The sequence below is a fragment of the Capsella rubella genome, unplaced genomic scaffold (genome assembly GCF_000375325.1).
Source record: "Capsella rubella cultivar Monte Gargano unplaced genomic scaffold, Caprub1_0 scaffold_1, whole genome shotgun sequence".
Taxonomy (NCBI): Eukaryota; Viridiplantae; Streptophyta; class Magnoliopsida; order Brassicales; family Brassicaceae; genus Capsella; species Capsella rubella.
Window position 1 is genome coordinate 7,625,034 of NW_006238923.1, and position 23,405 is coordinate 7,648,438.

At 38.3% G+C, this 23,405-nt stretch overlaps 7 protein-coding genes, 2 long non-coding RNA genes, 1 other non-coding gene and 1 pseudogene across 10 annotated transcripts; 8 read left to right on the forward strand and 3 right to left on the reverse strand.

Annotated features, from left to right (window-relative positions):
* Positions 1-106: 106 nt before the first annotated feature.
* Positions 107-3,933, forward strand: LOC17897091 (nitrate regulatory gene2 protein). Its single transcript, XM_006306634.2, has 4 exons — positions 107-1,955; positions 2,414-2,622; positions 2,707-2,930; positions 3,006-3,933. Exons 1-4 carry the CDS (start codon positions 329-331, stop codon positions 3,817-3,819), a joined length of 2,874 nt encoding a protein of 957 aa, XP_006306696.1. The 5' UTR covers positions 107-328; the 3' UTR covers positions 3,820-3,933.
* Positions 3,934-4,456: 523 nt separating this feature from the next.
* LOC17899388 (protein disulfide isomerase-like 1-1) lies at positions 4,457-7,613 on the forward strand. Its single transcript, XM_006307240.2, has 9 exons — positions 4,457-4,707; positions 5,084-5,114; positions 5,241-5,528; positions 5,626-5,814; positions 5,898-6,023; positions 6,376-6,513; positions 6,612-6,849; positions 6,944-7,056; positions 7,133-7,613. The coding sequence occupies exons 1-9, from the start codon at positions 4,532-4,534 to the stop codon at positions 7,343-7,345; spliced, it is 1,512 nt and encodes a 503-aa protein (XP_006307302.1). The 5' UTR covers positions 4,457-4,531; the 3' UTR covers positions 7,346-7,613.
* An 812-nt stretch (positions 7,614-8,425) lies between these two features.
* LOC111828588 lies at positions 8,426-10,803 on the forward strand (annotated as a pseudogene).
* A 740-nt stretch (positions 10,804-11,543) lies between these two features.
* LOC17896816 (F-box protein 7) lies at positions 11,544-14,066 on the forward strand. Its single transcript, XM_023789140.1, has 10 exons — positions 11,544-11,667; positions 11,946-12,026; positions 12,136-12,248; positions 12,347-12,560; positions 12,728-12,801; positions 12,888-12,941; positions 13,023-13,130; positions 13,206-13,264; positions 13,549-13,759; positions 13,849-14,066. Exons 1-10 carry the CDS (start codon positions 11,658-11,660, stop codon positions 13,906-13,908), a joined length of 984 nt encoding a protein of 327 aa, XP_023644908.1. The 5' UTR covers positions 11,544-11,657; the 3' UTR covers positions 13,909-14,066.
* On the reverse strand, positions 14,010-14,663 carry LOC17897907 (acetyltransferase At1g77540). The gene is made up of 2 exons (XM_006305732.2): positions 14,297-14,663; positions 14,010-14,214 (listed from the first exon to the last, which is right to left on the reverse strand). Exons 1-2 carry the CDS (start codon positions 14,546-14,548, stop codon positions 14,134-14,136), a joined length of 333 nt encoding a protein of 110 aa, XP_006305794.1. The 5' UTR covers positions 14,549-14,663; the 3' UTR covers positions 14,010-14,133.
* Positions 14,664-14,689: 26 nt separating this feature from the next.
* On the forward strand, positions 14,690-16,467 carry LOC17898483 (BTB/POZ domain-containing protein At1g21780). The gene is made up of 4 exons (XM_006306469.2): positions 14,690-14,902; positions 15,002-15,147; positions 15,506-15,621; positions 15,711-16,467. Exons 1-4 carry the CDS (start codon positions 14,790-14,792, stop codon positions 16,314-16,316), a joined length of 981 nt encoding a protein of 326 aa, XP_006306531.1. The 5' UTR covers positions 14,690-14,789; the 3' UTR covers positions 16,317-16,467.
* A 1,086-nt stretch (positions 16,468-17,553) lies between these two features.
* LOC17898758 (TLC domain-containing protein 2) lies at positions 17,554-19,586 on the forward strand. The gene is made up of 3 exons (XM_006305293.2): positions 17,554-17,899; positions 18,580-18,857; positions 19,050-19,586. Exons 1-3 carry the CDS (start codon positions 17,641-17,643, stop codon positions 19,377-19,379), a joined length of 867 nt encoding a protein of 288 aa, XP_006305355.2. The 5' UTR covers positions 17,554-17,640; the 3' UTR covers positions 19,380-19,586.
* A 155-nt stretch (positions 19,587-19,741) lies between these two features.
* Positions 19,742-19,813, reverse strand: TRNAQ-UUG. The gene has a single exon. It is a non-coding gene; the product is annotated as a tRNA-Gln (tRNA).
* Positions 19,814-19,977: 164 nt separating this feature from the next.
* LOC111828758 lies at positions 19,978-20,527 on the forward strand. The gene is made up of 3 exons (XR_002832522.1): positions 19,978-20,039; positions 20,151-20,240; positions 20,362-20,527. It is a non-coding gene; the product is annotated as an uncharacterized LOC111828758 (long non-coding RNA).
* On the reverse strand, positions 20,033-22,383 carry LOC17899242 (filament-like plant protein 2). Its single transcript, XM_023777502.1, has 3 exons — positions 22,300-22,383; positions 20,579-22,206; positions 20,033-20,488 (listed from the first exon to the last, which is right to left on the reverse strand). The coding sequence occupies exons 1-3, from the start codon at positions 22,361-22,363 to the stop codon at positions 20,099-20,101; spliced, it is 2,082 nt and encodes a 693-aa protein (XP_023633270.1). The 5' UTR covers positions 22,364-22,383; the 3' UTR covers positions 20,033-20,098.
* Positions 22,384-22,626: 243 nt separating this feature from the next.
* LOC111828759 lies at positions 22,627-23,129 on the forward strand. Its single transcript, XR_002832523.1, has 2 exons — positions 22,627-22,717; positions 22,806-23,129. It is a non-coding gene; the product is annotated as an uncharacterized LOC111828759 (long non-coding RNA).
* The last annotated feature ends 276 nt before the right edge of the window (positions 23,130-23,405 follow it).

Below are 23,405 nucleotides of genomic sequence, written 5' to 3' on the forward strand. Positions count from 1 at the left end.
TACGGTCACGTTTAAAGAAATAAAATTTCAGCAAACCCCATGGATTCTTCTGTCTCTCCTCTCTCTTTGTCACTCTCTCGCATGCACGACCTCTCTCCTCTTCTCCTCCTTCGTTTTTTCCCTCCCACTCCCTCCTCCTTCACCACTTCATCTAATTAAAACTTTCAAATTTTCCCCCACACTCTGTTTTATCTTGTCTCTGTTTCTCCTAGATTTCGATTTTTTCTTTTCCTCTTTTCTGGGAAAGCAATGGTCTTAGCATGAGCCTTGAAACAGCATTTGGAGTAGTTAGTTGTGTTGACGAGGACAAAGTTTGGTTTTTTCACATATGGGTTGCGGAGCATCCAAAGTAGATGATCAACCACTTGTGATCCTCTGTAGAGAGAGGAAACAACTTATCAAAGCTGCTTCTCACCATCGTTGTGCTTTAGCCGCTGCTCATCTCGCTTACTTCCAATCTCTCTGCGACGTTGGTGACTCCATTAAACGCTTCGTAGACGAAGAGCTCGTCGTCGTTGGTACTTCTTCTTCTTCTGCCCCTGGTTCGCCTGTTCTTACGCTTCCCTCTGACGAAGGTAAGCCTCATAATAAACATAAGATCTCGTCTTCTTCTACTTCGGTTTCGCATTCGGTTATTGAAGACGAAGACGAAGTAGAAGATCAGCATTTGCATTTATCATCTGGATCCGAGTTAGATTCAGGATCCGAATCTGGATCTGACGACTCATTAGGTCACATTCACATTGAAACTAGCCCTCAAGTGAAGCAGAAAGAAGCACCATTACCGGAAAATTACCAATCCGGTTATCAACCCGGTTATCAGTCTGGTTTTACACCCGGCTATCAATATCAACCGGGTTATCCACCGGGATACCAGTACCCTGCTGAAGGATGGGGGTATATGGGAGAGAACCCGAATCAACACCAGTACCCGTACCCGAACCCGAATCCGGGAATGTATTTTATGAAGAGGTCTGCGCCACCGTCTCGGCCTGTAGTGTTTCAGCCGGACAACCATAGAGTGGAGAATGGGCAATGGTTACCGGAGAATGGAGTTGGGTACGCGAATTATTTTCCCGGAAATGCTAATACTGGTTATTTTGGTTACCCAGAGCAACGTAGAGAGCCACCGTCTCCGGTAAGGCCACCTCCAGCGCCTCCGTCTCCGCCTAGGATTTCCAGTTGGGATTTTTTGAATGTGTTTGATACTTATGATTATATTAGAGCTGGTGCTGGTGAAAGTTCCGGTGCCGGAGCTGGGTTTTCTTCGGGCATGGTTGGAGTTAAGTCAAGTTCAAGCAGTCCTGATTCAAGGGAAGTGAGAGAGAGGGAAGGGATTCCTGATTTGGAAGAAGAAACAGAGCAAGAAGTTATCATTGGGCAAACATTTAAACATACCAAGAGAAAAGGTATTGAGAAGGTGAAAGAACAGAGACAGGGGAAGGAACCTGGGAATTGGTCACAACGAGAGGAGATTCACGAGAGAAAAATCAAGAAACGAGTAGATTCAGGGGAAGGAACATCAAGGGAAGTACCTATGGTAGAAAGGGCCACAGAGAGTTCTTTTGGTTCAAAGACAGTGTCTTCGTTTACGAGCAGTGAAGAAGAATCTGAGTTTCACCATGTTAATGACGGAGAAGGAAAGAGTAGTAGTAATGATTTAAGCGGGCACGAGACTGTTGCTACCAAGAGCGTTGGAGAAGTAGAAGAAGAATATGTGAGGAAGAAAGGAGTCAGCTTTGAGTTGGAGGAAAATGCTACCACTTCTTTTGATGTTGAATCTTCCAAAATAAGTAGTCTGTCTACTTTGTCGGTTCATGCTACTAGAGATCTCAGAGAAGTTGTGAAGGAGATCAAGAGTGAGTTTGAGGTTGCTTCTTCACATGGGAAGGAAGTGGCTGTGTTGCTTGAAGTTAGCAAGTTGCCCTATCAGCAGAAAAGCTCTGGGCTTAAAGGTAATGTTGTTACATGTTCTGTTTGTATCTGAGATTGGCTCATTGATTGCATAAATTGAATTTCCAGAGATTTTGCTGCGTTTTGAAAAAATCATGCATTGAAAACCGGGAGATCAGTCTTGTTACATTCAGCAATGATCAATGCATTTCTGCATATGATTTGCAGTTAGGTTAGAGGTATTGCTTTACAACTGTGCCTTTTTAGTAGTACTTTGGGTCTCTTCATGCAGTAGAAACATACGTATACTCTGATAGCAATATTACTAGACTGTAGTTTCTTCACTCTACTTTGGATGTCTTCATGCAGGAGAGAGCTTTTCTTGCTTTTGATTGAACTGTTATAGGGTCTTTTTTTTTTTCTGATGAGCTTCTAGATTATGAACCATATATTTGATTTGCATCATTTGAGTCCTACCTTGTTCCTTTTTCCAATGATATTTACTTTTTTTCCTCTTTAGTTATCTTTTCGCGGATCATGTATTTGGTAGCGCCATCCACAGTGTCATCACGTTCTCAGCCTCAACCTTCAATACAGTTAACATCTAGGATCTTGAAAATTGCAAAATCATACAATGGTCAGGATGTTAGAGAAGGCTTATCTGGAAATCTCTCATCAACCTTGGAGCAAATCTATGCATGGGAAAAGAAACTGTATAAAGAAGTCAAGGTATCTATGCTTGATTCCAAATTGGATAATTGTCTCTTTAGATCGGAGCATCTTTTGACAGATTCAGTTGGTTGTTGATGGCAGGATGAAGAGAAGCTTCGTGTTATCTATGAAGAAAAGTGCCGAACACTGAAAAAACTGGATAGTCTTGGTGCAGAATCTAGCAAGATTGATACTACTCGAGCAGCCATTAGAAAGCTGCTAACCAAACTCGACGTCTGTATAAGATCTGTTGATTCCATTTCCAGCAGGATACATAAACTGAGGGACGAAGAATTACAGCCGCAACTCACACAATTGATTCACGGGTATAATCTCAATTCTAATACTATTCCTACGTTTATATATTTTCGTTTGTGTAATCCGATACTTTGGAACTGAAGGTTGATAAGAATGTGGAGATCAATGCTCAAGTGCCACCAGAAGCAGTTCCAGGCAATTATGGAGAGCAAGGTTCGATCACTCAGGGCAAACACCGGCTTACAAAGAGACTCCGGTCTGAAAGCTATTCTTGATCTGGAGATGGAGCTACGAGAATGGTGCATTAGCTTCAACGATTGGGTCAACACTCAGAAATCATATGTGGAGTCTCTAAATGGGTGGCTCTCAAGATGTCTTCACTATGAACCTGAATCAACAGAGGATGGAATTGCTCCTTTCTCTCCTAGCCGTGTTGGAGCTCCACAGGTTTTTGTCATATGCAAAGACTGGCAAGAAGCAATGGCGAGAATCTCTGGAGAGAATGTTACAAGTGCGATGCAAGGCTTTGCCTCGAGCCTACATGAACTATGGGAGAGACAAGATGAGGAGCAAAGACAGAGAGTGAAAGCAGAGTATGTGTCACATGATTTTGAGAAAAGATTGAATGATCTAAGGATGGAGAGGGCGAGAGCAAGAATGAGAAACGAACAGCTTCAGGACGGTGCATCAGAGAAAAGCGTAGTCTTGTCTGAGAGCGGCATATCGGCGTTAGATGATTTGAAGGTGGATTTGGATTCAATGAGGAAGAAGCTAGAAGAAGAGAGAGCAAGGCACAAGGAAACCATAAAACTTGTGAACAATGCAGCTTCAAGCAGCTTACAAGCTGGACTAGTCCCAATCTTTGAGGCCTTGGGAAATTTCACTTCACAAGTAGTGAAAGCTCATGAAGATGTTAGGTTTCAACAACAACAACAGCCTCAAGACTCTGAAGATTGATTTTGGACGCAATTAAAAAGTTTTGGTGATGAAAATTAGATTCGGTTTAGGAAAAATTGTTGTACATATTTTCCATTAATATATTCATTGATTCTTAGTCTTTATTCTATTCAAGGTCTCAGATCTTTAAATTAATTCAACGTCTGACTAACCTTATTATAAAGTTATCAATAAGAGATATATGAGAATAATCATAATCAAACAAAGCTATAATAATGACAAGAAACCAAAACTAATTGGTCAGATTTAAAATATGTTTTGTTTATTTGACCTGACCATATACTTGCACGAAGTCACGGACCTGAGATCTCATTTGATTCAAGATCAACGAAAGAGAAGATGCCACGTTGTATGTCACTATCGTGACGCTTGTACACTGATGTGGAACATTGTGACTAGTGTATCTTCGGTGTAGACAATTTTATCTCCTTTTCGTGTATTCTTATTAAATGGGTAAAATAACAAAATCATATTAAAACCGCCAAGGTTAAATATTATCCAAGACACTGTGTAACAACAATTAAATTCTTGCCAAATCCCTATAAACTATGACGACGTAAACTCCAATCAGAGACTGCCACGTGGATTATGTGACCATTTAGGAGCAATTCAGTTTTCGTGTCCTGCAGTGATAAATATCTCCCCCCAGAGTTTTCCCGGAGAGCTCACACAGAGAATTCGAAGCTAACATTGTTAGATAGAGGTAGCGATAATGGCGATGAGAGGATACGCGTTGTTATCGATCCTTGTGTTGTCGCTGCTGGCTTCGTCTATTAGAGGCGAAGAGACGGAGACGACGAAGGAGTTCGTGTTGACTTTGGATCACACTAACTTCACCGATACAATCAACAAGCACGATTTCATCGTCGTCGAGTTCTACGCCCCATGGTATTAATTACTTTAGAGTGTGTGAATAATTTAACCTTTCTGTTAGTAGTACTCCTTAGATTAATGTTGAAATGATGGGGTTTTGTGTTGTGTGATTCATGAATGTGGTGTGGATGTGGATCTCCTTTTGTTTTCGCCTGGATCTGAATTTACAATTTGTGGTTTCTTGGGATTCGCATGCGAATGATTTGAATTGGCGTAGCTGATCTGTTATACTAGTCAGAGATTTCGTTGCTAAATTTTAACGATTCGATCTATTCCGATCTATGTAACTTGAGTTGTCTGATTTGAAATGCGAGAGTTTTGAGTACTCACTATAATCTATGATTTTATTTCTGAAAGTATTTGATCTAAATCGTAATTTGTTCGTCTTCAGGTGTGGACACTGCAAGCAGCTTGCTCCTGAGGTAATATGGCTTTTTCAATCAGTTAAAATAGGATTTGCATGTGGAGATTATTCTTTTACCGTCTTTAGATCACTTAGTTAGCTATTTGTATAATTCATTTAACCCTGACTCATGTTTTGTTTACAGTACAAGAAGGCTGCATCAGAGTTGAGCAGTAACGTCCCTCCGGTGGTGCTTGCTAAGATTGATGCAAGTGAGGAAACCAACAGAGAATTTGCAAGCCAGTATGAGGTTCAGGGTTTCCCAACTATCAAGATTTTCAGAAATGGAGGTAAAGCTGTTCAAGAATACAACGGACCTCGTGAAGCTGACGGCATTGTTACTTACTTGAAGAAACAAAGTGGACCTGCTTCAGCTGAAATTAAGTCAGCTGATGATGCTGCTGAGGTTGTTGGTGACAAGAAGGTTGTTGTGGTAAGTATCAAACATATTCTTTTTCTTTTTGTCTCTGTTCCATAATATTTCTTATAATATATGGTAGTTAAAGTTATGTCCATTTCTGCTGTTTTAGGTTGGGATTTTCCCCAAGCTATCTGGCTCCGAGTTTGATTCTTTCATGGCCACTGCCGAGAAATTGCGCTCTGAATTAGATTTCGCACACACCTCTGATGCCAAACTTCTTCCCCGTGGAGATTCATCTGTAACAGGACCTGTCGTCAGACTGTTCAAACCCTTCGATGAACTTTTTGTTGATTCCAAGGTTTGTATATTACATGGATGCTTCGTCCTGTTATATTGTATATTGCTGTTGAATGTTTGTTTGATTTGCTTCTTTGCATTCAGGAATTCGATGGTGAAGCTTTGGAGAAATTTGTCAAAGAATCCAGCATTCCACTTATCACCGTCTTTGACAAAGATCCAAGCAACCACCCATATGTTATCAAGTTCTTTGAAAGCACTAATACCAAGGTAATTTATCGCAGAGTTACCAGATATCTTAATTCACTACGCTGTAACCAGTTCATGATATACTGCAAAGATAGATTTATATTATGCCATTTAATTTTACTGCCGAAGTATGTTTCATTTAATAGAAATTCTGAAATGAGTTGATTTATAAAAGTTGATATTTGTTCATAAGCTTGGCTGAATTATGTTTTGGCTATGGAAGGAGCTGTGAGTGTGTGCCATATTAGCTGAATCTGGCAGTAGTTTCTGTAGTTTTCTTTTTGGATATCCTGACTAAAAGCTTCCAGAATCCTTGGTCTCTATTACTTTCTTCGTTTTGGGTTTTGATGGAGAATAATATTTTGATTTTCAGGCGATGTTGTTCATGAACTTCACTGGAGAAGCAGCTGAGTCTCTTAAATCAAAGTACAGTGAAGTTGCTACATCCAACAAGGGACAGGGTCTTAGCTTCCTTCTAGGTGATGCTGAGAGCAGCCAAGGTGCATTCCAGGTTAGTATTCCACATCTGTCTCTAATCATTTTATCTTCAGGTTAGCATCGGTTACAAATTGCTGAACATATTCCTCTCTTATCTGAATCCTTCAACAGTACTTTGGACTTGAAGAGAGCCAAGTTCCTCTCATCATCATCCAGACTGCTGATGACAAGAAATACCTGAAAACAAATGTGGAGGTTGACCAGATTGAATCATGGGTCAAGGACTTCAAGGATGGAAAAGTTTCCCCCCACAAGAAATCTCAACCTATCCCAACTGAGAACAACGAGCCAGTGAAGGTTGTTGTTTCTGAGAGCCTTGACGACATTGTCATCAACTCTGGAAAGAACGGTAAGTTAGATTACATGATGAAATAAAATAACACTTATTTTCTGGTAGAAAAATCTTATAAATCAGTTTTTATTCCTCCTATTTATTGTTGCAGTCTTGCTTGAATTCTATGCTCCATGGTGTGGACACTGCCAAAAGCTTGCTCCAATCTTGGACGAAGTCGCTGTGTCGTACCAAAGCGACCCAAGTGTAGTCATAGCTAAGCTAGTAAGTCCTTTCTCTTTCTTCACATTCGAGAGTATGCATTCTTGATCACCGGATTCTTACTCCTTCACTTGTCCAGGATGCAACCGCAAACGACTTCCCACATGATACCTTTGATGTGAAGGGATTCCCAACCATTTACTTCAAATCAGCGAGTGGAAAGATTGTGGTATACGATGGAGACAGGACAAAGGAAGATTTCATAAGCTTCATCGACAAAAACAAGGACACAGTTGGAGAGCCAAAGGAGGAGGAAAAGACAACTGAGGAGGAAGTCAAGGACGAGCTCTGAAAAGAGAAGTGTGTTCTGTCTCTTAGCTGCTAGCTTAGTTTGGTAGTTTTGAGGAAAATACACAAAGGAAGAAGACAGAGCTTTGAGTAGAGAGGGAGACAGAGAGACAGACAGAGAGAATCTCTTTATCTATTCATTAGGTTTTTATATGCAATCTGCAGAACAATAACGGCTGCCTCCTTTCTTTTTTGGTTGATTTTATCTTTTTTTTTTGTGTTTGAACTCAGTTCTCCTTTAATATAGTTTTTGAGGCATTTCTTTGGATCGAGTTTCTAACACTTAAAAATCTATTAATCCTGACGCATATACCAATAGAATACCAATCTTGACCGATTCCACTGTTTGAAAGAAAAAGAAAAGAGAACAAAGGCTACTCTGATTGTTGAGGAAGTAAGAGAGCTTTAAACAAAACTCAAACACAATATTGTGACTTGATTCACTACCCTTCTCAACTGCAACCTGCCATTGCGCATGTTTGTCGAAGGCCATGTCTTTTTACGTGACTCTTAAAGCAAATGAGCAGCTGATAAAAGGAAGACCCCAAGAGAGGTTCCTAAAGATGTTGTTTGAACGGTTTACTGAGGAAGCTGTGAAAGGTCATAATGCTGGCCGAAGAGGAAACCCGCATGCTCGGCCACGTTCTTGTCGCCACTTGCTAAAATTGATCATCATCATGATTCATGAAGGTGTAAGTAAAGAGGATAATTACGACGACGGCGGCCCAATATAAAAAGAAAGCTGCCTTTGTGCTTCTCTTTTTTGACTTTATAATCTTTTTTCTAATTCCATTAAACTTTTGGTTTAATATGTCAACTTCTCTGTCGTGTAAGTTCGTTCTGTCTTATATGAGTATACTAAGACTATAACGTCCATGGGTCGTTTTTTTTTTTGGGTACTAATTTACATGATTTTACTAAGACTATGATGCTATTAGTCTTTCTTTTCTTTTTTTTCTTAACTGCAAATATTATTGTGAAAGTCGTTGAATCTTGGCTAAGATATATGTATATAAATCTTCCAGAGCGTCCCTGGAATGCTTACCAAAGTTTAATTAACATTGTTATGCGAGAGATAGCGATAATGGCCATTACCGGATACGCTTTGTTTTGGATCCTTTTGTTTTCGTGTGCTTCATCTATTAGAAGTGAACATACGGAGACAAATGAGTTAGTGTTGACATTGGATCATAGTAACTACACCGAAATCATCGACAAGCACGATTTCATTGTTGTCAACTTCTACTCCTCAAGGTATATATTTTGTGATATATAGTTTAACAATACTGTCATTTGGTAATCCGTATTAACTTTGTTCTTCTTCAGGGGTCCAAATTCCATCAAGTTTTCTCCTCAGGTAAATATATGGTTTTTTTCAACCACTTACCGTAAATAGCATACTTACAAGATTTTTTTTTAAAACCCTTTGTACCGTTTCTTGATCACTTTCTATAGTTATTTGTCTAATTTCATCATTAGGCCTTGACTTATGGGGTGGTGATATGTTGTGTATAGTACGAGGAAGTTGCGTCAGAGTTGAGCAGTCACGTCCCTCCGGTGGTATTTGCCAAGATTGATGCAAGCGAGGAAGCAAACAGAGCATTTGTAACCACCGAGATTGGGATTACGCGTTTCCCATCAATCTTGATTTTCAGATACCGAGGAAAACTACATGAATGGTACCTTGGACGTAAAAGAACAGAGGACGTTGCATTATTCTTGAAGATACTAAGTGAGGAACCTCTTCCTTCATTACATATCACATCAGCTGATGATGTTGCTGATTTTGTTAGGGACAATAAAATTTGTGTCGTAAGTGAATATACATAATTCCTTTTTCTTTGTCAATATTCCATGATCTAATCATGTATGGTAGTGACTAGTCAAATATGTAATGTATACTTTTGCTGTAGGTTGGAATTTTCCCTAAATTATCTGGCTCCGAGTTTGATTCTTTCTTGGCCGCTGCATATAAATTTAGTGCTGACTTTGATTCCGCTGCCGCCGAAGACAAGATTAAATTGCACTTTAACTATACTTTCGCACACGCCTTGGATGCCAAACTTCTTCCTAGCGGAGAGTCAACTGTGATCGGACCTTTAGTCAGGATATTCAAACCCTTTGATGAATTGGTTGTTGATTCCAAGGTACAAGAGAAGCCTTTTTTCACTTTGTATATTACATGGACGAGTGAGTGGTCATGTTGCCGGATGTTTGCTTGATTTAGTACTCTCGTGCATTGATCAGGATTTCGAGTCGGAAGCTCTGTAGGAATTTATCAAAGAATCTAGCTTTCCACTTGTCACCGTCTTTGACCAAGATCCAAAAAACACCCCATATGTTGTCAGATTCTTTTACAGCCCTTATACTAAGGTAACTCATCCTACATAGGGCTATGAAGATCTTAAAACCATTCCGTACGTACGTCATCACCAGTTCATGACATTACTAAAAGTTAATATGTTTTTGCATGGTGGTATATATAGAGCCTGACTGGAAAGGTGACGTTGTACATTAATCTCACTGGAGAAGCAGCCGAGTCTTTTAAATCCAAGTACCGTGAAGTTGCTACATCCAACAAGGGAAATGGTCTTCGCTTCCTTCTAGGGGGTGTCAAGGAAAGCCAAGGCACATTGATGGTTTGTCTCTTCTCCTTCTTCCTCTAGGTTAGTGTATTGGTTACGAAATTCTGAACAAGTTTTCTCTCTTTTGAACCATTAACAGAATTACAGACACAAAGAGAGCCATATCCCTCTCATCATCATCGAGACCACCGCTGGCCGCAAGAATTACTTGAAAGCAAATGTGGGGATTGACCAGATTGAAACATGGGTCAATGACTTCAAAGATGGAAAACTTGCACCCTACGTAAGATCTCAACCTATCCCAACCGAAAACAACGAGCTAGTGAAGATTGTTGTTTCTAAGAGCTTCGACGACATGGTCCTCAAATCTTTAAACAACGGTGAGTTACATCTTACATTCAACTGATACAAAAAGCTTAATTATATAATTCAGGTTTTCTTTAATTCCCTCTCATTTACATGCAGTCATGCTTATATTCTATTTGCCACGGTCGAAGTTTTACCAAAAGCTTGTTCCAGTGTTTGACGAAATCGCTGTTTCGTACCAAAGTGACCCAAGTGTTGTCATAGCTAAGATAGTAAGTCCTTTTTTTATCTTTCTTTACATCTGAGTGTATATGTTAACTGTTCCTCTGCGGTGTATCTCACTCTTTCATGTGTCCAGGACGTTTCCACAAACGACTTCCCACGTGATACCTTCGTTGTGAAGGGCGTTCCAACCGTTTACTTCATATCAGCGAGTGGAAATATTGAGGTTTACCACGGGGAGGGGACAAAGAAAGATTTCATAAGCTTCATCGACAAGAACAAGGATACAGTTGGAGAGCCTGATCATAAGGAGGAAAAGGCAACTACGGAAGCCAATGAAGAGCTCTGAAAAGAGCAGTGTGTGTAATTGTCTCATGTTTTTTTTTTTTTTTTTTTTTTTTTTTAATTGTATAGTGTAATTTGCTGAATTATCACGTGATGAAAACTCAATGTCATTCTATGTAAACCAAATTTGATATAAAAGATTGTTGAATTTGTTATGGATAACCATTTTAACTGATATTTCAGAAAGCTATATATACATACAGTCATACATAGTGAAGATTGCAGAATGATACTTTGATTTTAAAGACTCGGCTGTTTTTCCAATGAAGTATATAAACAACATCATCTGAAATCGAAATATATACTACCCACCATTATATCCACTAGGTCGGAGAGTTAAGGAGGAGCCCAAAGAGAGCTCTGGAAAGATTAAAGAGAAAAAGTATGTTTTGTGATTGTTTTTCAGTATTTTGCTGGTTATTTATTTGTTTTTCTTTTTGTTTAAAGTAATCTCGTGATGAAAAAGCTCATATTTCTTAACAATAATATCACTGGTATTGAATCTGTTGATTGTCATAATTTTAGTTATTAATCTTGTGTAAAGAAGAATTAGCTATGAAGTAGAAAGTAGAAACCATATCTTGGTAACCTCTACAAGAGGAAACAGTAAAAAGTTTAAAAACTAAACCACTTGGTTAACGATATTGAAACCGACATATCAATGTCGGTTTTGTTGTTTGTGACTAACGTGAACCTCGAGAATATAACAAATAAAACTAAAATAAAAATAAAATAATTAAAAAAAAAGACAGAGAGAGAGAGAGTCTCTCGGCTTCTATCTTCTTATTGTTTTCCCGGTAACAGGGAGAACCGAACACGGGCGAACTCGCCGGATTTTTAAACCTTCTAGCAGTTTCCATGACTTCAGGTATCTCGCTTTCCTTTTGAATTTTTCATCGGATCGATTTGTTACGTCGAGAACGGACCAAATTAATTTGTTTTTTTTTTTTGTTCGATTTGATAAATTTGGAACGGTTTTGCGAGTTTTCTCTGTATTTGCTTTCAACAATCATTATGTTGATTTGGATCATAATTGATCTGGTATGTCTAGTGTATGCGCTCTATCACAAATTGAGAAAATGATATGACAGGAGAGTTGTGGCTAAATTACTGATGATTCATCATTCGTGTTTGTTGTCGTCACAGATGCTCTCACTATACCATCTGAGCTCGAATCTGCGTTGCGCCTCAGAGAGCAATACTTTATTACAAAGAGGCCTTGGCTCGGTACATCTTATCATTTAACACCCATTCTCTAGTGTGATTTCATCTTTATTACATACAAGTGGGTTTTTGTTTTAGAGATGAGTTTCATTTTTTTTTCCCCATGTTGTAGATCTCTATGGAGTCCATGTGAGGCCTGTGTCACCATTCGGAAGTACAAGCCGTAAACCCCATTATGATCCAGCTTTGATTCACCGTGTCTTGCCTGATGAGCTCCTTTTCGAGGTTTCAGCTTCCTTCTTTTTTATACTAGTCTTTCCCATTGTATTGAAACATTGTTTCTTATGTACTCTCATGTTGATTTTTGGATATGTTACTTGTAGGTGTTTGCTCGGATGATGCCTTATGACTTAGGTAGAGCAGCTTGTGTATGCAGAAAGTGGAGGTACACGGTTCGAAACCCTGTGTTCTGGCGTAATGCTTGCTTGAAAGCTTGGCAGACTGCTGGGGTTCTCGAAAACTATAATATCTTGCAGTCTAAATATGATGGATCATGGAGGAAAATGTGGCTCCTTAGATCCAGAGTTCGTAGTGATGGTAATCTTTCTTGTTTTCCACCTATGTATTCTTATTGCATGCTCTGAGTATCATCATGTCTTGTTATATCTTTCTTCATCAAAGTAACCCTATGTCATACTTATCAACTCTTCATATATATTTATAATCTGTCGTGATTGTTTCCAAACTCTGTATCTTCTTCTCAGGTCTTTACGTGAGTAGGAATACTTACATTCGAGCTGGAATTACTGAGTGGAGCTTTACAAAACCAGTTCACATAGTAAAGTCTTTTGTCTTTTTTCTCCTTCATTTGTCTCATACAGACATTTATTGAGTGGCCTCTTCATAATGGGATTTTTGTTGCAGGTTTGTTACTACCGCTACATAAGGTTCTACCCTTCTGGCAGGTTTCTTTACAAGGTTTGCACATTTCGGTCTAGCTAGCTAGGTGTTGAGCTGCTGGCGTGATCTACCCTGATATTTTTGTTTCTTATTCTCCAGAACTCATCGCAGAAATTGAAGGATGTTGCCAAGTACATGAACTTTAAGGCTTCTAAATCTGACAGTCTTTACAAAGGCACCTATACACTGTCAATGTCAAATGATAAGGTTAGCTGACTCTAACTGCTTATTGGCTAGAAATCATAAACAACATTACATCCTGAAAATATGTTCTTTCTGCAGATTGAAGCAGCTGTTTTGTACCCAGGGACACGCCCGACGGTCTTAAGGATTCGTTTAAGGTATTTCAATCCCTCAGAACAGGACAGAGAAAATTTATTTTCGATAGAATCATCTAGAACCTTGATTTGGCATTGCTATCAGTGCGGTAATTATGGGGAATCTAGACTCCTTTGGAAGGATTTAGCCTTTTGGGAACAAGACGTGTTGCTTATCTTTGAAGTACCAAGCTTCCAGTGAATGTGATGAATATTTCTATGATAAGCAAAAGATGGGGTTAAACTGAGTAGCTCGTAGTTACTGATTCTGATCTTCATGGTATGGGCTTGTTTTTGGGTGTGGTTAGGTTAAGAGGAACAGCAGTTGGAGCAAATAACCGGATGGATTTGTTGGCACTTGTGACAAGTGGTGTGAACGATGATGAAGTAAGCAGCACAGAAGAAGACATTCTTGGTTTAGTTGAAGGTTGGGAAGATGATGAAACTCACAACCCGGATATACCTGCCGTCTCACACAAGAGGGGTATGACTCCATTCGTCTTCGTTCCTTTCGAAGAGGCAAGTCAACCATAACAATCATGCTTTTAACCCCTTTGTTCAACTAGTTTATACATTGATTTGACATGAATCTGTTTTCGTGATGTTAGGTTGAGCAATCTGTTTTGAACTTGCCACCGGAGAAAATGGATTACTTCGTCACCGGCTAAAAACGACACAAGACACACGTTTATGTACAAATATGTGATATAGAATAATGTTTCTATTTAATTATCATGTTGACAACATATTAGTGTTTGCTGGTGTCGAATTGTGAAAAAAAAGACGATACAGAGACATGAAACAAGCCTTAATATTGTAAGCTGAAGTGTTTTAGAGTTGCTTTATTATCATACACACACCAAAGGCTTTAAAGTAAAAGAAGCAGGACTTGATCAGATGCTAGACTTGATGGTCTTGTCATCCTCTGAGTGAACCAGATGCTGCCACGATGGGTTTCGAGGAAGAAACGTATCCTGCAAAAACGAGACATTTCATAAAAAAACAAAAACGTATCTGGAACATCGTAACAATTGTTGAGGAAGAAGAGATGCATACAGAAACGTAGGAGCAAGTGGGGACGATGGAGAAAGAGTGTTCGGAGGCGTGTTCGAAAGCGGCGACGCAGAGATACGAAGCCAAACCTAATCCTGCTTTTGACGGTGGTACAAAGGTTCGAACCAGATCCATGACTTTACCGTCGTTCTCAATCTTGTATTCTATGAAAGCTTCGTGATCCTCCGTCTCGAATCTGTGTCTCCCTTCGTTCCACACGATCTTCGGTTTCTCCTTCGCCGTCCCCGTCGCCATTTTATCTGATCTCTCTATAACTCAGTTTCCTCGTCTCCTCTCTTCCATTATTATCTAAACTCGTTACTAAACCGGAGAAAACCGGTTTACTGAATTTAAAACCGCAGTTATCTGCGTACACGTGGCAAGCGATGGAGGCGACTGAGTGTGTAGTTGCTTGCTACGTCGTGTTTTGTTTCATTTGGCGTGAAGTAAAGAGTTGAGAGAGAAAAAGGAAGTCAAAACTTGAGAGAGAGAGTGGATGGGGGACACGAAGGTGGAGACAATCTCGAGGTTAGCTCAATGGAGGATTGAAAATTTTGGACCTTGCTCTTTCAAAAAGTCCGATCCTTTCAAAGTTGGGATTTGGAATTGGTAAATCTTCTTTCTACTTTTTTGTTTTCAAATTATATCCGGATTTTTGTTTTTGTTTTTTTAATTTGTGTGTGTGTGTTTTTTTGGATAAAAATGAAGGCATCTGTCTATAGAGAGGAATCGTTATCTATCAGTGAGGCTATTCCCAGAACTTTCTAGAGTATCTAAGGAGCAGCCTCCTGTTGCCAAATTTGTTCTTCGTGTCTCTAACGTTGGTCCTAATCGTAGATTCTACATCTCTCCTGGTATGTATGGTTTCTGATTTTGACTTCTTTGGGTTGGAATTTGAATTACTTTTTGTTCGTATTGAAATTAGGTTTTCAGAAAAATAGTGAAGTAGCTTAGTTAATTTATGTTGGAATAAGATGAACTAGTATAGTGAATTTTCTGGAATCACTCTGATTGTATTGGAGTTTCTTTTGCTTTTCATGAATCTCAGCTTCTCAGCACAGTGAAATATCTGGAAGTTGATGCATTTAGATGGAAAGATAATAGTAAATTTTAAAATGATTGCAGATGAATAGCAGTGCCTTATGGGGAATAGTTAGACCTGAATTAGCTTTTGTTTATATGTTAGCTGAGATACTCTGTATTGTGGTGCAGTTTATGAAAAACTGCTGCGTACAACTGATGATTGTGTGTGGCATGTGGATTCCAGCTTTCATGGTCGATTCACCATTGACGTCGAGTTTCTTGATCTCAAAATCTTTCCTTTGAATGTAAGTTTCCAGCTTTTATAGTGCATAATGATTATAGACTTTGAGATTCTTCCTCGGAAGGTTGATCAGTCTAAATCAAACCAATCCAGGGTGGTGAAGCTTCTCCTGTTTGGCCTACCGATGCAACAATGCAATCAATCTCAACCCAAACCACTCTCAAATGCTTATCCCGGATGCTAGAGGAAAGCATCCTAACTGATGTAATCATTCACACAGCCGATGGAACGCTTTCAGCTCACAAAGCTATCCTCTCAGCGAGCTCAACCGTCTTCAAAAGCATGTTCCACCACGACCTCAAGGAAAAAGAATCATCCACAATCCACATCGACGACATGTCAACAGAATCTTGCATGGCTCTCCTAAGTTACCTCTACGGAAACATAACCCAAGAAGACTTCTGGAAACACCGCCTCGCCCTCCTCGGGGCTGCAAACAAGTACGACATAACGGATTTGAAATCGGCGTGCGAGGACAGCCTCATGGAAGATATAAACTCGGGTAATGTTCTCGAGAGGCTACAAGAGGCCTGGCTTTACCAACTGGAGAAACTGAAGAAAGGGTGTCTGATGTATTTGTTTGATTTCGGAAAGATTTATGATGTCAGAGAAGAAATAAGCAGTTTCTTTAGACAAGCTGATCGAGAACTGATGCTGGAGATGTTTCAAGAGGTTCTGTCCGTGTGGAAACCAGTATAATATACATACTTTGCACATGCTCTGAATATTTCAGCTCGATGGGGCTTTGTCTATAGTCTTCGTGTTCCCTTGTGTGTGTGTAAAACAACTAACAACAACACTTGATTTTGTTGTACTGTGTCTAATGTATAGTATACGAGTGGTTTGCTTCTGGTTTGTGTTCCGATAATTCCGAACCATTACTACATGGGCTGAGTCTCAAATGGGCCGTGACTAGGCCTCAGAAGATATGAGATCGTCGACATGGAACGTCGGCACAAAACCATATACAGTAAAACCTCTATAAATTAATACTCTATAAATTAATAAACACTATAAATTAATAAATTTTGCTGGTCCCAAGTCGGGTCAATATAAAAATTGACCAAATTCGATAAAATAATAAGATAATAACTCTTTTGAAATCCCCATGTAAAATATAGTCCCAATAATATCATAAATTAATAATCACTATATACACACTCATATATTTATATATAAGTAGATATATTAATGTATTTGTAGATATATTAATGTATGTATCTAATTTTTTGTAAAAATAAATTTTCTCCTAGAGTTCACCTCCATAAATAATTTTGTGTTAGTATATTTTTAAAAAATAATCTTGTAATATATACCATCACAAGTCATAAAAATAATCAAATTTTCTTTATGTTTTCAATTTTTAAATATGCATAATATTCATTTTTACATATAGGATGTGAAGATATAACAATTGAGGTTATTATGATACATTTGAATTTATGTATATCATTTGTAAGTGAATTTATCTATAATTTTGAAGTTTTTAGTCAAATTTCTTTTTTTAAAAATATATAATATTCATTTTCAAACTACTAGCTAATTTATAATATTTTAAAGATTAGTCTTATTTTTGTAAAATTGTGTCCATCCATATCTTTAAAATATTTGAAAATTAAAAATAGCACTATAAATTAATAATTATTAATTTACAGTATAAAATAGTAATTATTAATTTATAAATAAATTAATATCACTATAAATTAATAAAATATATTGGTCCCAACATTATTAATTTATAGAGGTTTTACTGTAATAATTAAAGTCGACGTTTGAACTTTGAACCTTGAAACTGTACGTTTTTGTTTTTAATTAGATGACTCAGCATCAGGAAAGAGCAAGTCCTGATGGACACGTGTACGTTGCGTCCCAAAGAGTCTCTTATAACGTAAAGGCATTTGTATAAGTATCTTCCGCCAAAATTGGAAATGGATATCATCGGAGCTTGCTGCTAAGAAAAAAAGCCAATCGAATCGAATTTAGGGTTCAACTTTGCCGGATTTATCAAGAGAGAGGGGTTTCTATGGGGAGGAACGGGATTGGGAGCACGGGAGGGAAGAAGAATGGGGCTGGGCAGTTCTTTCTAGCGACGCTGCTTCTTTGGCTTGTCTCCGTCGTGTTTGAGATTGTTTTCAATCTCCGGACCGAGCTTCTCTGGGTTATTTGCGGTGGAGTCTTCTTTCAATTGATAAATTGGGTGGTTCGTTCATGGATTTCTCGTGACCCTCTTTTTGTTAACACCTCTGTCTCGCTTTTGCACTCTATTATCACCTCAGCTTCAGGTCCCTTTCCGTCTCTGTCTCTCTAATATCATTCGATTTTGCTCTGTTCAATGTAGAAAAGTTTATGCGTATTTGGTGTTCACATTGGTCAATTGCATTCTCCATTTTGCATAGGTGCTATGTGGTTTTTGCCCTTGCATTGGTTCATTGTTTAGTGTAGTTGTAGTTGTTGTTTCCGATTTAATTGTTCTCGAGATTGCTTTATTATAGTGGTATGGTTGCTGTCTCTATGCTATTTCATGTAATCGCTTCAATCTCCTGTGTAATTTTTGTCAGAGTGAGACTTGATGTTTAGGTTCAATAGGTAAATTATAAGCCAGAATCTTCTGTGGAAGATAACAATCAACTCTTCAACTTCCAGTTTTGCTATAGCCTTGTTGTTTCCATGATCGGGATGTGGGTTGATAAGTTATTTGTTGGTCTGTGAGTTGATGTTAGAAACCGGCCCAGAATTTTTGCTTTCTGCTCAGAATGCCAATTGTTTCTTGGATTGCAGCAACTGTTATTATAGATGGTGCAGTGCATAAAACATTTATCCTTCTTTGAATTACACCCTTGAATGTTTAAAAAACCATTACACCCTTTGTTTTGCCATATCTTATGTATGATGCAATTCTTTCTTCACCAAGCCATACTGATTAAGATTTTGCATTTTGAACACTCTGCTTGTGTTACTACAGTGGTTTTCATTCTGCTCAATCAATACTTAGCCAAAGGGTTAGACGAGATGTTCGATCATTCTGAGTTGGTTGGTGGTAGTTGGAAATGGGCATACCCAGCTTTGTGTTTCTCATGCGGCTACTTTGCTTACGACCAGTGGGATATGCTTCAGTACCGATTATATAGCGGCTTAATACCTTCCATTCTAGTTCACCATCTCGTCCTCCTTGTTTGCTTCACATTGGCTCTCTACCGAAATGTAACTATCAATTACCTGATTCTTACTCTCATTTGTGAGGTACATTCCACTTTTATCTTCCTTAAATGTTTTTTTTTTGGCACATTTTTGTTTCTTTCCCGGATATTGCTAACATTATTTTAGCTCTAGTTTCATATATAGCAATCAGTTGGACATAGACTACAATTTCATCTCCACAACATGTACCTATGTGTACCAAAGTGACGTTTGTTATTTCGATTGTGTAAACAGATGAATTCGATCTTTCTACATGTGAGGAAGCTAAGGAGAATGGCAGGAATCCGAGACAGTAACACAGGATTAGTGAAACTGGAGTGGGTACTGAACTGGATAGCCTTTGTGTTTGCGAGGTGCATTCCTCATATTCTCATCACTGTCAAGCTAATCAAAGACGCACACAAGTTTGGGAAAGGCGTGGAGTTACCGCTAGCTCTGTCTGGTATGGTGGGAATGAACATTCTCAACGTCGGCCTAGGATTGGATCTGTTTCATGCTTTTAGAAGAGAGAGAAGTGCCAAAAGAAATCAAGAGAACATCAATCATCACAACCATGGAGAATAGTAGCCAACTTAGACGCCATTCGCTGCAGAATCTATGGATTGTTCACTTGTTGTATGACTACGACCCAATCATCCGTTGTTTATATCTCTGAAGTTGTATTCAGCTTAAAGGGAAAAAAAAAAACTATTTGTACATGTTATTTATTGATGATTACAAATTTTAGGCTTACTCGGTGTTTCAAATTCAAATAAAGAGTTTTTGGTTCGATGTGACGTCTTTGGTATAGCGTATTATATCTGTTATACAAAATTAATTTTAATGTGTTTGGTTTAGTATTGAGCTGATGTATTGTTGGTTTGGTTCAGTATTGCCACTAGTTACAAACTTACAATGTCGGGAAAAAAATATTGCAGGAGCAAGAGAGGTCCTACCGGGAGTCGAACCCAGGTCGCTGGATTCAAAGTCCAGAGTGCTAACCACTACACCATAGAACCTCAGGTGTTTGTATGTTGCATGTACCTTTTTAGAATCTAATCAAAAAGATTGTTATTTCGACACAACCAATGAATAATTCAACAGCAAGACCAGAATTGCAGTCTTCCTGCCTATATCCAGCAACCAAGCACCCATAATGCATCATATTAGACCATCACATTGGTGAAAATGAAAGGACAGAGATAAATCTCACAAGACATAACAAGTCAGGATCTGAGAACTATGGTAAGAATCCGATTTAACAACAGATTAGTTCTAGCTACTACAAGAACCTATTGCTTCTCCTAACTCCCCAAATGTATTGCATTTCTACTTCGGGTGAAAACCGTGGCAAAGCCATTACGATTCTTCTCAGAACTCCCTCGTTTTGTTGACATAATCAATGACACTGTTGTTGAATCAGAAGAAGATGAACAAGGAGGTGAGGTATGGCTGTTGTTGCTGTTCTTGATTACAAGATACTCAAGTGATCTTCCATTGATTGTTTTGACGCACTCAGGAGGATCTTTTTGTAAAAATGCTTCCTTCTTGTGAACATACCTTGCAGAATCTGGAATGCTTGCTGTATCGATCAAGAAATCTTCAAGTGTTGCAAGAGATTGTAGCTGTTTCCCTAGCGATGCTATTGTTTTCTGACAGTCTGCAAATTTTCCTACAGCTGTTCTTATGTCTTCCTGCAATAGAATCATGCAATAGAATCAACTTCAGTGAAACAAGAATTGAGATTAAGGCTAATTGGTGATCAGGAAAACACAAAACTGAACCTGTTTGATCTTTGGTTCTACTTTTTCTCTTCTGATCATTGTCTTCTCTTCTATCTCTCTTTGAAGCTCCCTTTCAAATGTCTCACACTTTTTCTTTAGCTCATCAGAGACAATCCTCTCCTTTCTCACCTCTGCTTCCATTTGGATGACCCTAGTTTCGGCTTGTGTTTTGGATTCATTTGCTAGTTTCAGCTCCCTTTTGATCTCTTCCAACTTCTTCTCAACTTCTTGGAAACAAACTCTAGATTCTTGATACTGATCTTTGGTTACTTCAAGTGATATATTTAACTCAGCTTTCTCAGCTTCCATCTTCTCTAATTTATCTTCCAACTCCATTTTGTCACCAACAATAGCTTCTAGCTCTAAGCTAAGTCTCTTCTCCGCTTCTCTGCAATAATTAACTTCACTGTCGAGCTCATCCTTTTCTGCTTGTAGCTTCTTTAACTTCATCTCAACTTCTTGAAAACAAACACCAGATTCTTGATACTTATCTCTGATGACGTCAAACGATATCTTAAGTTCAGCTTCCTGAGCTTCCATCTTCTTTATAGTATCTTTCAACTCCATTTTGTCACCAGCAGCAGCTTTGAGCTCTAAGCTCAATCTCTTCTCTGCGCCTCTACAACATTTAACTTCATTTTCAAGTTCATCCTTTTCTGCTTGTAGCTTCTTCAACTTCATCTCAACCTCGTGAAAACAAAGTCTAGATTCTTGATATTTATCATTGATTACATCAAAGGATATCTTTAGTTCAGATTTCTCAACATCCATCTTCTTTAACATATCGTCCAACTCCATTTTATCACCAACAACAGCTTCAAGCTCTAAGCTCAATCTCTTTTCCGCTTCTCTACAACAGTTAACTTCGCGTTCAAGCTCATCCTTTTCTGCTTGTAGCTTCTCCAACTTTTCCTCTAAGTTCAATTCATTCTCAGTCTTACATTTTTTAGCCTGTGTCTCTGGCAGAGCCACAAGACGTTCCATCTCAAGGAAATCATCCATGAGATCAACTTCAGTGGATGAAGTAGTTCCATGTAGACTTCTATCACGGATTTTCTCACTTTTGAATTGATCTAAGTCAGAAATCAACGCTGATGATGCCCATGAATCAGAGCAACTCCCCTCGAGTCTCTCCCTTCCTCCATCTGAATGACTATCCAAGGATTGGTTAGATGATAGTGATGATGATGATGTTTTAGCCAAACTCCTAAGCTTCCTGCACTCAGCTTCGAGTTTTGCCACCTTCCTTATGCTACCTAAATGCTGCTTACTAGCAGTTTCAGCTGCTTGAGTGCTCAAGTCTCTTTCAATCATTAAAATCTCAAGCTCTTCACGCTGTGAAAGAAACTCACGTCTCAGCATTATATTTTCAGATTTTGCAGCTTCTGCTTCCTTCTGTAGTTCAAGAACTTGTCTCTCTAGACCGGTGTTAGCAGACTGCAACTCCTTGCTACATCTAGTCACAGCATCTTGAATTTTATCCTCTTTTCCATCTCTAAATTGCCTTAGCTTTCTAACACACTCCTTGAGAGCCCCATCAAGATGACTTACCCTATCTTCCAACACATTGTTCTTATTAGCCGCATCCTGGAGCTTTTGCTTCAGCTCTACCAGTTCATTCTCAGCTTCTTCCCACCATTCAAATACACACCAAAGATAAAGTTTTTACTAGACAAAAAGAAATTGCAGAAGCAGGATAAAGAAAGAGGGAGACTAATTACCAGCAACAGCATCTTCTGCAACTTTGGCATGTTGTTTCACAAGCTCATCATCCTTAGAATCCATTGCTAATTCCAGTATCAAAGTAGTGTACCAGTCATCACATCAGAAACTCGAGGATCTGAAAGAAGAGAGAAAGCTCAAAACACTATAACCAGAACAGGCCCTTTCCAAAACACAATAAATCTCATAGGAAACAATGCGTACTGAATTTAGACATATGCATCCAAAACACAATAAAACAAAACCCAAACAGTTTTATGGGAACATATGTAAACAAAAGAGGTAACTTGGCTTATCAGCTTCACATATCTTGCTTTCAAGCCACACTTTGACACAACAATCTTTAAGTACTTAAAATCTATAGTGGACTGGACCACAACAAAATTTGTAAAACACCCAGAAGAAGAATACAACCTGGTAATGAATTTCACAGTCACTTCAATAACACGTCATTAAAAAGTACTAATAACATCTTTGTGTTTCTCATAATAACATTTTGTTACAGAACATTAGAAAAAGAAAGAAAGAACGAGTCTAAGAAAAAACAAGATTACCAGACTAGGAAACAGCTCCAATGAAGTGTACCCCTTTACAGTGCTATATGATTCGTTCTGCAAATTCAAGAATATATAACATGGCGAAGAAAAAAGAGAAGTTCTTTCTTTCTCTTTGTGGTTGTTAATTCTTTTCACTTTTGAAATGTTTTTTTTTTTTTTTTTCAATTTTCAAAAGAGGAAGAGAGGGAGAATAATAATAGTATGATGAGATCATATATCTAACTTTTTCTTCAGCATTTAGTGAAATTATGATACAATTACATGTTTGAAAACACCTCTATCTACTGATGGGCTGCAATAAGACATTTCCCTTTCTTATAGTCCAAGCCCATTAATTTTAAAACCCACTAATACATTGGCATATCTTACATTTTTTTTTTTTTTTAAGCATATATTATTACATTCTGATCTTACTTACAATCTGTTTTTCTGAAAATTATTTCCAAATTATACAAATAACAAAAAAAAAACAAAAATTTAAAGGAAATGTGAGAAATGATATTACATTTTTAGATAATTATAATAAAAATCAATAAAGTGATATCATT